Genomic DNA, 17436 nt, shown 5'->3' on the forward strand with positions numbered 1-17436 from the left:
TAAGTTTGTGGAATGGATCCATTTTAAAACAATACAGTTCAAGTGATGTTGAAGCTAACAGTTTCTTACTATTTTCTGTCTGAGTTGTGACCAAGTTTAGTTAGTAAAAGCTGGAATGCTTATTTGTGGTTTGAACCATTGTATGTTATTGATGCAGTGCAATAATTTGATTGCTGAATAATATTGCCAAGTTTATGTCTAAAGTCTAAAAATCAGAAAGTTGAAATAGAGAGTTAATAAAAAAAGTTGTTATTCTATTATTATTAACTACTATTGATTGGCAAAATATGATTTTTTAAAATTTTTTTTAAACTTAAATTTTTAAAATTTTTTTTTGAATTTTGAATTCAAAATTTGGTTAACAAAAATCGATTTTGTTAATGTTTTCATTCTATCTGCAGTGTGACCACAGACTACTTTATTATTACTTATGCTCATTATTAAGTTTTAGATATAATAACTAAAAAAATGATACTTGGATTATAAATCTGCTTAGTTAATGGTTACAACATTTTAAAATTATTATATTCTAAAATAACTGTTGAGTATTTTCACTCTTGAATTTGAATGAATAAGTTGAGTTATTATTGAAAAGTTTTATCTACAAAATCACCTTTAAACATTAAAAAGTTTTTTTTTACTTTTTTTTTTTTTCAATAATCAAGCTTTTCAACTAAACTTGTCCAAACAATAAATTTATTTTATATTTTAAGGAAGGTACTGGTCCACGTGTTGTTTCTGCTTATGTTGAAATTATATTTGATAATTCTGACAACCGCATCCCGGTAAAATTTTCCTCAGTTTATTTTTAAATTATTTCAGTTATAAATTGAATAATTATTTTTTATTCAAATTTTACAAAAAAAGGGCTTATGTTAATTATTTAGATAGAAAAAGATGAAATAACTCTACGAAGAGTTATTGGGTCGAAAAAAGATCAGTATTTTTTGGATAAAAAAAATGTGACAAAAGCAGATGTTTTAAATTTATTGGAAAGTGCTGGTTTTTCTCGTAGCAATCCCTACTATATTGTTAAACAAGGAAGAGTATGTCAATGCACATTTTTTTAAAAATTAATTGTTTTAAAATAATAGTGAGTTTTATTCAATTTTTATTTTATTTTTGTGCTCCAGATAAATCAATTAGCTATAGCAAAAGATCAAGAACGTTTAAAGTTACTTCGTGAAGTTGCGGGAACAAGAGTGTATGATGAAAGGAAAAGTGAAAGTGAAGTTATTCTTAAAGACACAGGTGTCATTATTAAAAATATACATTTAACATCAGTAAGCAAGTTAATAAGGTTTTGAAATAGTTTTGAAAATTAAGTCTGTATTGCTTTGTCACTGAGTAGTAAGCAAAATTATTTATTAGAATAAAAAAAGAACTTATGATATTCTAAAAGAATATTTTGAATTCTTTAGAATATCATAAGTGTTTAATTTTTGGTTATACAAGCTTTGGTATTAAGTGATTAAAAGTTGGTATTTTTTTTTATTAAATCTTGATTTTAATGTAGTTAGCAAACGAGATAAGATTTCTGAAGTTTTACAATATATTGAAGAGCGTTTGGGAACTCTTGAAACTGAGAAAGAAGAATTAAAACAATACCAAAAATGGGATAAAAAAAGAAGGTAATTTTTTGGCACAGTGACTTTTTTGGTTAAAATGGCAAAAAATTTCTTGAGAATATGACAGATGGTTATCAAATTAATAAACTTAGAAAAATTTTTAAAAAGTTTATATTTAGCCTGATTCATGCAGTAAATAGTTTCAGGTATATTAACTTATTATTTAGATGTTTGGAGTATACAATTCATGACAAAGAGCTCAAAGAAACAAGAGAAAAACTTGATCAGGTTACACCTTACAAGATTATCAACTGTTCAACTAGTTTTAATTCTTGTGTATTTTAAAAATTTTTACATGTTTTCATTTTTTATTTTTTAGTAATAAAATTTTTACGCATTTAGTATTAAAACAAAATCATTACCAGACATAAAAATATCCATTAGATATGTTTTTTGATTATATTATTTTTATTATTATTATTATTATTATTATTATTGATACTATTATTTCTATTATTTAAATTAGATATCTAATAGGTGATAATTAATTTGTTTAAAAATTATATTTTGTTTAGTTAGACTCATCAAGGCAAGATGAAAATTTAAGAGCATCTGAGTTGCTTCAAGAAGCACAAGAAGCTTCTGCAAAAGTTGAGGTACTAATCTTTTAAAATATATTTTAACTAAATAATTTAGGCTAATATTTATATATACTACATTGGCAAATTCGAAAGAGATCACTAGGTAAAGCATTAGTGGTGATGATGTTTTTCTGACGATATAAACAAGTTATTAGTACTGATCCTCATCGAAATGCCAGTAATAATACATGCGACTCTGAGGACATATTTATTATTTAACCACTACACAAATTATGTTTACATGCTAGCATTAGTTTGTTTTCCCCATTCTTACCAGCCTTACATTGTTGTAAGAATACTTTTTATTTTATAAACAATATTTTATTTTATAAGTTTTTGTTTGGTGATATATTTGTTGCATATCTTTTTTCATTTTGAGTTTTTATTAAAAAATTTATTTTTTATTATTGTAAGTATTGTTGTTGGTTTTATTGTCTGTCTTATTTATTTTTAAATATTCCTCTAATCTTTTTTTTTGTCTTGACAACTGTCAAAATATGTTTAGTTCGTAAAATAAATCTCCTTTATTCTAATGTACTTCATTTTTCCTTCAGCCGTTCACTGCTCGTGTTTTTAAATGATTTTTTTTTTGGTCATTATTTTTAAACTGCACAATTAAATGTTTGAAGTGATAACCATAGTAACCAAGGGTAATCAATTGATTTTAATATATTTAGGAGCAAAATAATATGCTGAAAGATGTTCAAGAAAAATCTTCAGTTCTCAGTATAGAAATGAAGCAATTGAATGATGACAGAGATAATTTTATGAAACTAAGAACAAAATTAGAGTTAGATATTAAAGATTTAGAAGATGGTGTAAAAGAAGATGAAACTTTAAAACAGCAAGGAATTCAAGAACTTAAATTAATTGAACAAACAATAATTGAAAAAGAAAATGAACTTAAAAATATTCTTCCTGAATTTGAATCAAAGAAATCCATTGAAGAATCTTTTCAAGCGCGGTATTGTTTGATCTTTTGCATTCATATTAAAATATTTTATCGAGTTTTTATATTTAAATGAAAAAATTTTAGGCTGCAAGCTTCTGAACAAAATATTTTATCCAATTTTTATATTTTAATGAAAAAATTTTAGGCTGCTAGCTTCTGAACAAAATATTTTATCAAGTTTTTATATTTTAATGAAAAAGTTTTAAGCTGCAAGCTTCTGAACAAAATATTTTATCCAATTTTTATATTTTAATGAAACAATTTTAGGCTGCTAGCTTCTGAACAAAATATTTTATCAAGTTTTTATATTTTAATGAAAAAATTTTAGGCTGCTAGCTTCTGAACAAAATATTTTATCAAGTTTTTATATTTTAATGAAAAAATTTTAAGCTGCAAGCTTCTGAACAAAATATTTTATCCAATTTTTATATTTTAATGAAAAAATTTTAGGCTGCAAGCTTCTGAACAAAGACGCACTGATTTATACTCAAAGCAAGGCAGAGGCAGTCAGTTTCACAATAAAGATGATAGAGATAAATGGATTCAAAAGGTTGTTGTTTTTGTATATATTTTAAAACCATTTTAGATTTAAATATATAACAATTTTTTTAATCGATTTTAATAGAGTGGGGCTTTAATATGTAGATTTATGGGGTAATATGAGTTTAGTTTTTTTTTAGAAGCAACTACAAAGCAACTTGACATATAGTAACTTCATAATGGCTTGGGGAAATTTCCTAAAATTTGTTACCCCAATAGATTTTTACTTGAGGAATCTTAAAATAACACCCTCAAGACTCGATTGTCTCAGGAAATGCCTCATTTATTCAATTTTGTTTAAAATTATTGACTTGTAAATTCATGGTTTTTGGAAGTAAAATGAAGACTGTGGCTCAAAAAATTGTATATCACTATTTTATCTTAGGACTACTGAAAAAAATTAGACTCATCAATTGTCTCTAATTTTTGATCAAAATTTGCGTTTAAAAGTTGTTTTTTTAGAAAAATTTAAATTTTGTAACGAAAGCAATTGAAATGTTTTTTAAAACATTTATTTGAATAAAACATCAAATAGTGTTATTTATTGACTAGTTTAGGACATTTGAAGTCATGGGCAAAGGGAGGGCCCGGGGCTTCTGCCTAACTCTGCCCTACCCCTCCCCCCTCCTTCTTCAATCTCCCTGGATTTTTTTTGTTGATTTTTCTTAATACTTAAAATGAATTAATAATAAATAATTATTAAAATTTAATTCAAAAACATAACTTTTTTTTTTAAGTTCAAGTTTGAGAAACAATTTATTTTCATTATTTCAATTCAAATCAGTGAATGCTTACCTCTTATTATATCAAAAAGTTTTGTTTTGTTCTTTTTAAAGGTTGTACTTGTTTGTATTTTCTTAAGGAATAATCGAGAGTTTTATGGTTTTTTTATTTTTTTGGCAGGTAACATAAATAATAAACATATTTAATATGGAGAAATGTGACATTGGAAATAGTCTTAACATTCATTGCCACAAAACTGGATTTTCTAGAAAACAAGGTTTTGTTCAATTCAAAGATCTTCCTTGTGAAAAACAAGAAATAATATTGCGAGCAAATTTAAAGAAAAAAATATTGTTCAATAAGAATTATATGTTGTTATCATGAGCAATTCTATAGAAAATACGGAACACACAAGAAAAGTTAAAAAATTGCTATAAAAGGTATAAAATCTAACATTAATTACTTCAGAATTGATATGGAAATTAATAAAAAAACAATTTATTATTTATAAAAAAATTATATTTTCACTTTTTTTCACAATTTTAAAAACTTAAAACTAAATTTGTTTCTTAGGTAATGTAAAGATTACCTTACCCCATTACCTTACCCCATTACATTACCGTAACCCCAGGTTGGAAATTCTGCAGTAAATGTTACAAAAAAGCAGTAGAAACTGATGAAGATTTAAATTCACAGGAGAATTGGGAATCAAAAAGTGAAAAAGAAAAATTAAGTTAGATAACACTATAGAATTGCTTGGAATTTCACCAGTGAAACTAGTCTTTCAAAACACGGCAAATTGCCTGCAGCAAAACAAAAGTTTGAGAACACTATTGACAGAGTTGCAAAAATAGTTTCATTAGCATATAACATTAAAGAAACTTCTTTAACAACAGAAATAAAAAACCCTATTTCAAACAACAACATTAACAATGACCGTGATCTAGATATTTTAATGTATAAAAAAAAAAAATTTCAGAGACTGACTCTTATCGCCATAAAGTGCAAATGCCATAAGGATTTATTAACAAAATTCAAAAAGATATGAGAAAATCTACCTGGTGTATCAAGTGTGAAATACTTTTTCGATGGTTGAGCAGCACAATTTAAAACTTTAAAAACTTTATCAATCTTTGTCATCACAGTAAAGACTTTGATTTAAATGCTTAATGTATATTTTTTGCTACCAGTCATGGTAAATCCCCCTGTGATGGTATTGGTGGGATTAATAATTGGAATTTGTTTTAAATCATTTTCTAAAGATTAAAACAACCAAACACGAGCACAATTAGAAAAAAATATATTTAGGTGGAAGAAAAGTTCCTACAAAGATGTATCATCATTTTATTTCAATTGCTTCAAACACTATAAGTTATAAAAAAATAAATATTGATTCATGTATTGAAATATTTGATATCATTCCAAAAAGCAAACATAATAAAGAGATTTCATTAAACATTAAAAAAATGGATTATATTGCATGTTTTTATGACAGATTTTGGTGGGTAGGGATTGCTGAAGACGTAAGTGAGCTTGATATAAAATTCATATTCATGCATCCACATGAACCAGGTAAAAACTTCATTTGGCCAATGAGAAATGATGAGAGTTGGGTGTTCAATTCTGAAGTTATATGCCTAATTTCTACACCCACAACAATATCAGGTCATACCTACAACATATCTGATTTAGATTTGGAGAATAGTTGGTTACAAAAATAAATTTAATACATTTAAAATAATTTTGTTGTAATTTTATTAACCTATTTTGCATTTGGAATTTGTCTTTCTTTTTTTCTTTTTTTTAAATCCTTGGATGGAGAGGGGGTTTAAATAAATCCCACTGTCTACCTTATTATGTTAATGACTATATTAGTCTTAAACTACTAAATAATAGCATAAAGATATTGATTGTTAAAATGTTTTAAAAAACATATCAATATCTTTGGTTTTAAAATTTATGATTTTTAAAATCATGAAAAGATCTCTGTTTTAGATAATTATCGATTTGAAATAATAAAAATAAGTTGTTTCTTAAACTTAAACTAAAAAAAATTATGTTTTTAATTCATTTTAAGTAAAAAAAAATCAACAAAAAAAATCCAGTAGAGCAGGAGGGGGGCAGAGTTGGTCAGAAGCCCCCTGGCCCTTCCTTAGCCTATAACTATAAATGTCCTAAACTAGTCAATAAATAACACTATTTGATGTTTTATCCAAATAAATGTTTTAAAAAACATTTTAATTGCTTTGGTTACAAAATTTAAATTTTTCCAAAAAAAAATAATTTTTAAACGCAAATTTTGATCAAGAATTAAAGAGACAATTAATGAATCTAGTTTTTTTCAGTACACCTATAATAAAATAACGATATACAATTAAACTTTTTACTCAGGATTTTGGGCCACAGTCTTCATTTTACCTTCAAAAATCATGAATTTACAAGTCAATAATTTTGAACAAAATTGAATAAAAGAGGTATTTTTTGAGATAATCGAGTCTTTTTTTGAGATAATCAAGTCTTGAGGGTGTTATTTTAAGATTCCTCAAGTAAAAATTTATTGGGGTACCAACTTTTAGGAAATTTCCCCAAGCCTTGACAAAGATACAATATGTCAATTTTTTGAAGTTATTATCTTTTTAATATGGACTGCAAGTAAGGTAAAAATGAACAAAATCTGAGACGTGAGAGTGTCAAAAATGGTTTTTTTTTTATGATTTCATATAGAATTACCCTGATTCAAACATTTAAATTTTTATTAAAAATTATAAAATATTAAGTTGTGTGTGCTATAATATATATGGTTTTTATGGAAAAAAACATAATTGGAATACATTTTGGATTCATGCAAAATGTATTCTAATTGGCATACTTACAATCTGCTTTCCAATGACACTTCTGAATGGTTTAGCCCCAACTGCTTATCAAACAATATGCTGTTTTTCAAACTCTCTGATATGGAACTTAAATTAACACTTTTCTGCAAGAGTTTCCTTATAAAATAAAATCTCATGAACCTCAAAAATTCTTTTAAAAAATATGAACAATCTGTTTAATCCTACAACTAAATGCAAGTATGTTGATATTAGTGAACTAAATTAATCTGTTAATTCTTGTACAGAAATTTATCGAAGTCTTAATATTTCTTCTCTCCCATTTCACATCAATGATCTCTCCAGTCTTATTAGTACTATTAATACTCCTCCCATAGTGATAGGAATTACTGGGTCTAACTTGTATGCAAAGAATTCTAATATAACTGACATTACCATACAAGGATATAACATCAAGCATTGTCCAACTGAGTCAAAAAAAGGTGGTGCGTTTCTTTACTTAAATTCGAATCTCAATTGCATAATTTGTAGCAATCTTCTTATTTATGCATCCAAATTTCTGTTTTTGGGTAAAGTTATGGATCCACTTAAAAGTAATCCCTCTGTAAACATCACTGAATTTTTATCTATCCATTTTAATCCTCTCCTTGAAAAGTTAAGTCATGAAACAAAAAGTACTGTACTAATGGGAGATTTAAATATAGATTTATTGAATTATATAAAATCACAAGTTGTTTCTAATTATTTTGAATCTTCATGCTCTCTTTCCCTATTTCCAACCATAATTCTTTCAACATGTGTAGCTGCAAAAACAAAAAATCTTATTGGTAACATTTTCATGAATTCATTTTCTTCCGACAGTCTCTGGTAATATTACAGTTTTAATATCTGACCACATGGCAAACTTTGTATTCCTAATAATCCACTCATTTAAAAAAAAAATTAAAACATTTAAAAATAGATTAAAAAAATTTGATTCAGATTCTTTTATCCAAGAAATTTCTGATATTTACTACTAGTTACTACTAGAACTTCTAACAAAAGAAGATAATAACAAAAATGAATCTATAATTTTTTTCCTCAAAACATTTGAAAAAGTATTAGATCGATATGCTCCTTAAAAAGAATTATTAAAAAAACAAATCAAACTTTAATCTGATAACTTTTGGTATTCTTAAACTATTTCTAATAAAAACATATTTTATACAAAATTTACTAGATCAAAAAATTTGAATACTAAAAATCTATTATTTACTAAATTTAAGTTATACAGAAATAAAATTAGCAATTTGTTAAGATATTCTAAAAAATTATACTATGCATCTTTTTTTATTAACAACATCTATAATGTAAAGAATATTTGAAAAGGAATTAAGGAAATCATTAACATTAAACCTTCTGCTAGTACTAAGTCTTTTAGTCTCAAAATCAATGAAAATATTATCTCAGATCATACCAGTGTTGCTAATGTATTTAATAACTACTTTGAAACTATTCAAGACAAATTAGTTAAAAATATTGTTCCTTCTAAATGTGTTTTTTGTAACTTTCTTATAAATACCTAGTACTAATTCTTTTTTCATTTCATCACAAATCGGCTCTCTTCTAGACTACTCCAAATATCGACCTACAAATATCTCTTTTTTCCAACCTTAGTAAATTGTTTGAAAAAACAATGCTTCAAAGACTCAAGCATTTTTGGAGAAATATAAATATCTTTACAAACACCAATATGGTTTTTGCAACTAACACTCAACAACTCATTCATTAATTGAAATAACAGAGAATTGAAATAACAGTACAATTTACTTGCAACTTTAAGTTATCTGTACTTAAACATCAAACTATTCATTATGCCTATGAATTCATACAACATAAAAACATACAAACATGGAACAATCTCCTTTCCCAAATAAAAGCTCTTAAATCATTCTCAAAATTTAAAACTGCTCTCTTCAACTGTTTTTTAGAAAAATATTGTTTATAAACTTAAACCTTTCTGCAACTATTATTTATAACATTAAGTCTGAGATTTTATTTAACTAATATTTTTTCTCTTTTCTATTGTGTTGTAGTACTAGTTTTATTATCTTTTTTAGTTTATTACTTTAATCTTTATTAAACTAAAATATTTTCATTAGTATTCACTATCATTGTTATTATTACTATATTTTTATTATAATAAATATTATTGTACTTACTATATTTTTATCATAATAAATATTATTATTCTTACTGTTGTTAATATTGTTATAATTATTTTTATATTACTGTTTTTGTTATATTATTGTTGTTATTATTTTTATTGTTATCATAACTATTATTATTACAGAGTAATATACTTTTTATGTTTACTTTTAATCGCTGCTTTTTTATTTTTATTTACTCCTGCTTTTAATATAATAATAATGATTATCATTTTATTATTATTGAATTTGACAGGTTGATGTAACAACTTTATTCAGAATATATTTGATTAGATTTTGATTTGATAAACTTTCATGCCTATTGGCTAACATCAGCCATGAAGTGCAAATACAAAAAAAAAAAACTGTTAGAGAATTACAAACTACATTTGAACAAGTTCTGATGTCTTTAATTAAATAAGATGCAATGGAAAACTAATCATCAGTATCAAATGATGAGAGAAGAAATTTTATTATTTTTTATTATTATGTCTTATTTTTATCTCTACATTTAGAGATCATTTCACCCCTTTTGTTTAGGACATTTAGTTATTAATTTTGAAGACTTATTTTGGCCTATATCAAGATAAACATTTAGCTATTTTTAACAACGAAAGTGACAAATGGAGCAAAAAAAAAGCATTTCATTCAGATTTTTAAAAGTAGCCCAAATATCTTTGTTAACTACAAAATTAAAATCTTGCTTTATTTAAATAAATTAAAATTCAGCTCTAAATCTATTTGAAAACTCATTTCAACCTAATAGTAAACTAAGTTGCGTACACGCTGCTTCAAACTGTCCATCAAGCATAATAGATAATTTTCCTCAGAATATTGCTTTAAGATTATCAGTCATATCATCAAAGGAACTTATTTTTAATTAAACCGCCCCATTTTATAATAATGCATTAAAACAATCAGAATATATCCGTAAGCTAGCATAAAAACAGTGCTGATTCCCCAAAATAATCACAAACAAAATATTATGTGGTACAATAATCCATTCAGTACAAATTTTACAACTAAAATTAGATAACCTTTAATAATCCTAATCGATTAGTATTTGCCAAAAAAACAATCTACACATAATATTTAACAAAAACACAATATAAGCCACTCTTGTATAACATCAAATCTGTCCTTTGTTACAACATAACATACAGGTCTTTTCCATAAGCTTGTTTCATATGGTTTATCTGGGAAAGTTTTTGAGATTATCAAATCACTTCTTTCTAACCGCTTTATTAAAGTCACCCTCGAAGGCCAACATTCTTTATTTCCAGTAACTTCTGGGGTTCTTCAAGGTTCTATCCTTGGTCCTGTTTTGTTCTTATTTACATTATCTTCCTGACAATCTTACATCTAAAGCCTTTTCGCTGATGACTTAACTTTATACTCTTTATACTCTTACAAAAAGTCTTTTCTTTTCGTTCACTTAAAACAGGCAGTCGATCTTGAATCTGATCTCACTTTTGTAACAGAATGGGGCTCACAGTGGTTTGTAGATTTAAGGTTAAGCTATAAATCTCCAATTTTATGTTTTGTTTTTTAATTTTGTCATGTTTTGTCTTTTAATTTTATCATGTTTTGTCTTTTAATTTTGTCATATTTTTGTCTTTTAGTTTTGTCATGTTTTGTCTTTTAATTTTGTCATGTTTTTGTCTTTTAGTTTTGTCACGCTTTGTCTTTCAATTTTGTCATGTTTTGTCATATTTTGTCTTTTAATTTTGTCATGTTTTGTCGTATTTTGTCTTTTAATTTTGTCATGTTTTGTCGTATTTTGTCTTTTAATTTTGTCATGTTTTGTCGTATTTTGTCTTTTAATTTTGTCATGTTTTGTCGTATTTTGTCTTTTAATTTTGTCATGTTTTGTCGTATTTTGTCTTTTAATTTTGTCATGTTTTGTCTTTTAATTTTGTCATGTTTTGTCTTTTAATTTTGTCATGTTTTGTCTTTTAATTTTGTCGTGTCTTGTCTTATAATTTTGTCATGTTTTGTCTTGATTTTTAAATTTTCACAAAGTGTTAGTGACGCATAATTTTTTTTTTTTCTAAATAAGACTTGAAGCATATAACTACTTTTGAATTTGAATCTTTTGTTCTAAGAAAATATTGGTAAACATTTAATTCAAACTTTTATTATTTCATTTTTGCATCAATTTTGAAGTTTCTTCATAACAGATGTTTAAACATTTCAAGTTTTTGTGCTTCTTCTATAATCAAATCTAATGGAAGAAAAGTAAAATTATTTCTAAAAAAAAGTGATTCAGATATTTTAGTTGCTTTTTTTTTTTTTGTCAATTCACCTTCTCAAGGCTGAGATGGCCACTACAGACGAGGAGGCTACTTTATTGTGGTTATAACCCTCTTTTAACTAAACAAGGCCGCTTCATAGAGAAACAAGTTGAGCACGGTACTACCAGGAATGTGGTGGGGATCGAACTCGAAACCTCTTGCTTATGAAGCGAGCACCACTACCAGATTAACTTTAAACAAAACAATCGCTCACACTTAATTGTAGTTAAGTAATCATGCATGTAAATGTATTGAAAAAAATAAGTTGTAATATATTCTGATGATATTTTGTTATATTGTTATCACTTTCTTTAGTAATTACATGCAACATGATACTGTTTTCTTTCAGTGTTAATGTTAAAAGCTTTAATTTTGAAATTCCCCATTTTTTAATTTCAAATTTTTCTGTTGGCACTGAGAAAAAATTATAATCTGATTATGTGGAATATATGATTAAAGATTTTTTATATGTGCAAATATGTGTGTCTGTGTGTGTAGATGTAACATGTATGTTGAAATAATAGTTAAATTCTGCTTTCCTCTTTATAGGAGTTAAAGTTACTTTTAAGCAGTGTCTCACAGAAGGAACAGCAAATTATAAGAAATAAAGATGAAGTTGATGAGGTTTTCAGGAAATGCACACAAATTGATGCAGAGATCAAAGTACAATTTTTTAAATTTTTTCTCATGCAAAAGTTTAAAGATTAGTTTTATTAACATTAGTTAATAAATTATAAAATAAATTTATTTAACCAAACCTATCTACTTAACTACTTGAAAACTTGTAAAACAAGTTTTACAAGTTTTATTTCATACACAAAACCTTTTTTATTTTATAACCCTTTTTTTTAATTTTATTTCATATACAAGAAAAGACTATTAAATTTTTTTAAATTTTATTTAGGAGAGAAATGAAAACCTTTCTACAAGAAAGATAGACATGGAAGAGTCAAATAGAGAACTTGGAAAATTAAAAAAAAAAAGAGACGATTACACTAACATCAAAAAGTAGTTATTATTTTTTTAAGAATTAAATAATTTTTTTGTGAATGTTAATTTTATGTTTGACTAGCAACATCTATAAAATATCACAATGTTTTTGTTTTTATTTTTTTTAATTGAATTAGACTTGTTTATTAACCTTTATGTTTACTAGGGTGTTTCAAGGTTGGACAAGGTGATCTCTTGTCAAAACACTGGTACTACTAGTTAATACTGTGTTTTTATCCATATATAGTAAACATTGCTGCAGGTTTACTTGTAGTGTAACAATGTTTTACAAACAAAGTGTACAAGATATTTTCCAACACAAAACTAACTTTTAACAAAAAAAAGCTATAAACTTAAATAAAAACTAAATGACTCATTTAAGCTTTAAAATTTTTTCTTCAAAAACTAAAAATTTATTAAATTGTTATCTTACAATTAAAAAATGTTTTTTTTCACTTCTTAAAAAGTAATAGAAACTTTCATTTTTTTAAAAACTTTAAAATTGCAAAAATAAATTTTAATTTATTTTCTATAACATGTGATAAAATTTAATATATTTAAATATTTTTTAAATATTTAAATATATATTGTGGTTATTAAGATGCTCCCAAAAGTCCTTTTGGTCTTATCACAGAGCACCGCGAAAGAGCATTTAACTAATTTACGCCTCCATCCTTACCCATGTTATTAGGCTAGAGCCTGCATTGAACCTTGAACCTCGTGGTTCTGAGCCAGAACTCTAACTACTGAGCCACGGCTGCTATATATTATAAGATATTTTTATTACTTACTTTTGATATTTTTATTAATAAGATTGTTTTTTAATTGCTTTATTGAGTTGCTGCTAGTTATTTGCTGGTTTCCAAGACAGGAATGCCTCATTCAAATGATTTAAATCTTAAAAGGTTTTTAATGAATTAAATACTAACTCAACTACTTAATTTTTTTTTAGAGTTTTTAAGGAGAAAGTAAACTTATTATATTGTAATTATTATACCTTTATTGCTGTTGTAATGTTAATGTTGTTTAATTTAATGTTGTGGTGTTTAGTTCTCAGTACACAATGCTGTGTGCCTCTCACTAAACCCAAAGTAATACCATTTTGGTTTGTTGGCCCTCTTTTGGAGTTGATCCTAGTTATTAATGCTTTCTGGTGTGTAAATGTAGAGTACCCACTTCTCATTTTTAGTGATGTCAGAAGTTCATTCATGTTTTCATTTCATGTGTCAGCGTGCTTACTTTGCTGACTAATGTTCAGTTTGTGTGATTCCCCCTTTTTCCACATGTTAAATTTCCCATATAAATAGGGGATGGCAAAGTTGCCATCTCCCATTTCTTTCAATAAAATTGTTGATTTCTGTAAGTTTTTAATATTAAAATAAATTAACATTTCTTGATTTTAAAGTTGCAAGCTTATATTATTTTAATAGTTTCCATTTCTAGCTATTTCGTTTGCGATTGAAGTTGTATCAAAACAAGATAAGGGATCTTTTTCAGTATATATCCGCAATTTCGGCTATTTCTTACAACTTTTAGTTTTTTTGGATTTCCAAAATGTTTTCCGTAAATACAAATTTAAATATATATTTTTGCAATATATATGTTTCTAAACTTTTTCAGTCCATTAACCAAAAAATTGAGAATGCCATAAGTTTAAAGTTTAATAAAGACAAATATAAAGGAAATAAATTTTTGCAAAGTGTTTTCCCAATTTTTTAAATATGACCTAGATAATCTCTGTTACTAAATTCCTCATCATCTGTCAACAAAGGCAAATCCTTGATCATTTCTCCTAATAAAATCTTTGGTCATTTCTCCTAATAAAATTCAAGTCTTGTTTTATGTGATTATTGACATACTCAACGGTTATAAAGGTGACCTTGGGAAAAGAACTTGGTTAACTATTACTGGTATTCACCAATTAATTGAACTCTGCCTAAACCAATTATAATTTTTATATAAAACACAATTAGAATCAAACCTAATTTTGGCCCCATTGATCTATCACTTATGGTCGTTGTTACAAAGGCAATTTTGCAACATTTGGAAACAAAGGTTTAGTAGATTGCAGAAGTCAACATATTTTTACCAAAGGCATACCAAATGTAAAGTAGATAACAGCCATGCGAAATTTGATTCAACAGAAAAACATGACAAATTCTAGAAATTGTTAAATTAACAAGATACCACAATTCAATACACATTGAAAATAGAAAATGAAAGTAATTAATCTTTTTAAATAAAGCAGCAATAAATACAAATAATTTCTACAATGACTTTAAAATCCATCAAAAATCCATAGATATAATACAATACAAATAAAACCAAATTCAAACATTAATCCTGCATTAACATTTGGAGTCTTTAAAGATTTTTATTAGGAGCCACAAAAATTTGTTCCCCAAAATACTTTAAAGATGAAATACAATTTATAATAAATGTTTGTTGAAAATTGCCATAAATGATCAGATTTAAAGCTAATAACAATCTCAAAATCAAAAACAATCCTGTTAATGTAGTCGCAAATAAAGCAGGTTGCACAACAACAAAAAACCCACGGATTCCGAAACTAGGAGAGAGCTCAGGAGATATCGTGTTAAAGTTATATTTATAATATCGCAAACTTTTAAAACAATTTTATGTTATAAGAAATCCAATTTATTACCAAATAGCAATCCTGTATAAGCTTATGTGTTCATGTGGTAGCATTTATATCGGAGAAACAAAAAAATTTTTTTTAAAGATGTATTGAGTATCAGGTAAATCAGAACACTACAAAAATTGCCACAGTATTTAATCGAATGCACCCCAAAACAATCACAAATAGTTCTACCTACTATAAAGGAAAAATACGAGAATCCTTTAAGATTAATTATGCACATACGAATCTTGTGATAAGGCGCTTGCCACCATTTTTTGACCATACGTCAGCTCACCTTAATAATGTCTTCTTTTTTATATACGTTTTTTTGTGATATATCTATTGTATTTTATTTTATATGTGATGGTCTTAGCAAATCAGACTGAAATATCACATAAAGAAACTAAAAATTAGTACTTTACTGTATTTTATGTTATTTTTTATTAAACTTGTTTGATGAAAATTCTATAATCAATTAAGCCAAAACATGTCAATTGATATTTGTTTTGTTTTGTTTTATTTGTTTTGGATGCTTTGGATTCACAATTCTCTATCAAGCAGAGTAATAAATTTAATATAAAGGCAACATTAAATCATTACAAAAAGTTTAAAACCAACAGTCTGCTGTTGTCTTTCAAAACACTGGACACTAGGTTATCTGATCGCATATATATTGTTGGCTTTGGCTGCTGAGTGGTCTAACTGATTAATTAAGCATACATTAAGCAGGCAGTGATATACATGGTTTTTAACATTGTCCATTTTTTGTAAAATACAGAAGTTAGGATGCAGAAATTTTATTTGGTCCGATATGCAAGTTGTGTTGCCTTACATATACTCAAATCACAGTAACTTCTCAAAACTTCCAGAACTTTTTCGTAATTTTCAAGAAAATCTTATAAACTTTGTTTATGAGAGTGTTAGTCAACACAGTAATGATATATACAGATAACTTAGTTTAATCATATTTTGGTTAGATCTGTTTTTGTTGATGATTCAAAAGCTTTTGACTCAGCATCAGCAGTTCTACACTGGGTACTAAACTACCCTATTATAGTGTTAAAAATGCGGAACAAATTAGTTCACTAAATATTGTATTAAAAAATACCAGGAAGTTATATTTATATTATATTGTTTATCCAGTGGTAAACACAAGTTTCATTTGTAGAATTCATTATTTTAACATACTTTAATGAAATGCAAAAAGCTCTTACATTAAATCAAACATCAAATTTTATTAATATATATATATATATATATATATATATATATATATATATATATATATATATAATTTATTTATATATTATATATAATATATATTATATATAATATACATATATATAGTATAAATGTATATATATATAAAATATCCTAGCCCCGGCTAATAACCCCTGCTAGAATTATTTTTTAGCCGGAGCTGGGGCCCTGGTCTCTTTCTACAGACAATGTCATAGTTCATTTAGTTAAGAGTTTTTTAATGAATTTACTTACTCTTAAGTAATTCATTTTAATATTGCTTCTAAGCCAAACAAAGATTAATAAAATGGATAAAAATAAACACCCTCAGTTCTATCTTAATAAATTCCTTTTTTATGTGAGTTCTCCTATTTCAATTAGTAATATGAATTAATTTATTCATGTTCCTAAGGATAAACAATTTCTATAAGTTTGCCCAGACTGCCAGAATTCTATATTACTTGTTGGTAATAATAGAAATCTATATATTGTTAATTAATTTAATATGTACCCTAAGTGACCATTTTAAGAAATTTTTGTTTTTGAAAATTTTAAAGAAACTTAAATAGACGTTATTGACGCAATGGCGTTTATCAGATCATAAAACCTAGAAGATTAAATTGAGCATTTATTATATATGTTATTTTTCACTTTCATTTTTTCTTTTTTCTTTTTAGTGATCTGTGGCGGAAACAGAGTGTGCTCGAGAATACAATCCAAAATACAAAAGCAGCTTTAAATAGAGCTGAACATGATTTGCGAAAAACACAAAATCGGGTATCTTTTTTTCAGTTCAACAGTTATTTAAAGTTCATCAATTTCTAGGTGCAC

General features: G+C 26.0%; 1 protein-coding gene across 1 annotated transcript in view; it reads left to right on the forward strand.

Annotated features, from left to right (window-relative positions):
• LOC100215724 (structural maintenance of chromosomes protein 3) overlaps positions 1-17436 on the forward strand; it is a 61796-nt gene that overhangs the window by 11742 nt on the left and 32618 nt on the right. Inside the window, exons 5-15 of the mRNA XM_065792010.1 lie at positions 714-785; positions 888-1046; positions 1134-1251; positions 1517-1631; positions 1796-1856; positions 2144-2224; positions 2887-3173; positions 3612-3711; positions 12285-12398; positions 12640-12743; positions 17283-17382. Of these exons, the coding sequence (XP_065648082.1) occupies positions 714-785; positions 888-1046; positions 1134-1251; positions 1517-1631; positions 1796-1856; positions 2144-2224; positions 2887-3173; positions 3612-3711; positions 12285-12398; positions 12640-12743; positions 17283-17382 (1311 nt within the window). The remainder of the gene's footprint in view (positions 1-713; positions 786-887; positions 1047-1133; positions 1252-1516; positions 1632-1795; positions 1857-2143; positions 2225-2886; positions 3174-3611; positions 3712-12284; positions 12399-12639; positions 12744-17282; positions 17383-17436) is intronic.

Source organism: Hydra vulgaris, chromosome 03, assembly GCF_038396675.1.
Source record: "Hydra vulgaris chromosome 03, alternate assembly HydraT2T_AEP".
Lineage (NCBI taxonomy): Eukaryota > Metazoa > Cnidaria > Hydrozoa > Anthoathecata > Hydridae > Hydra > Hydra vulgaris.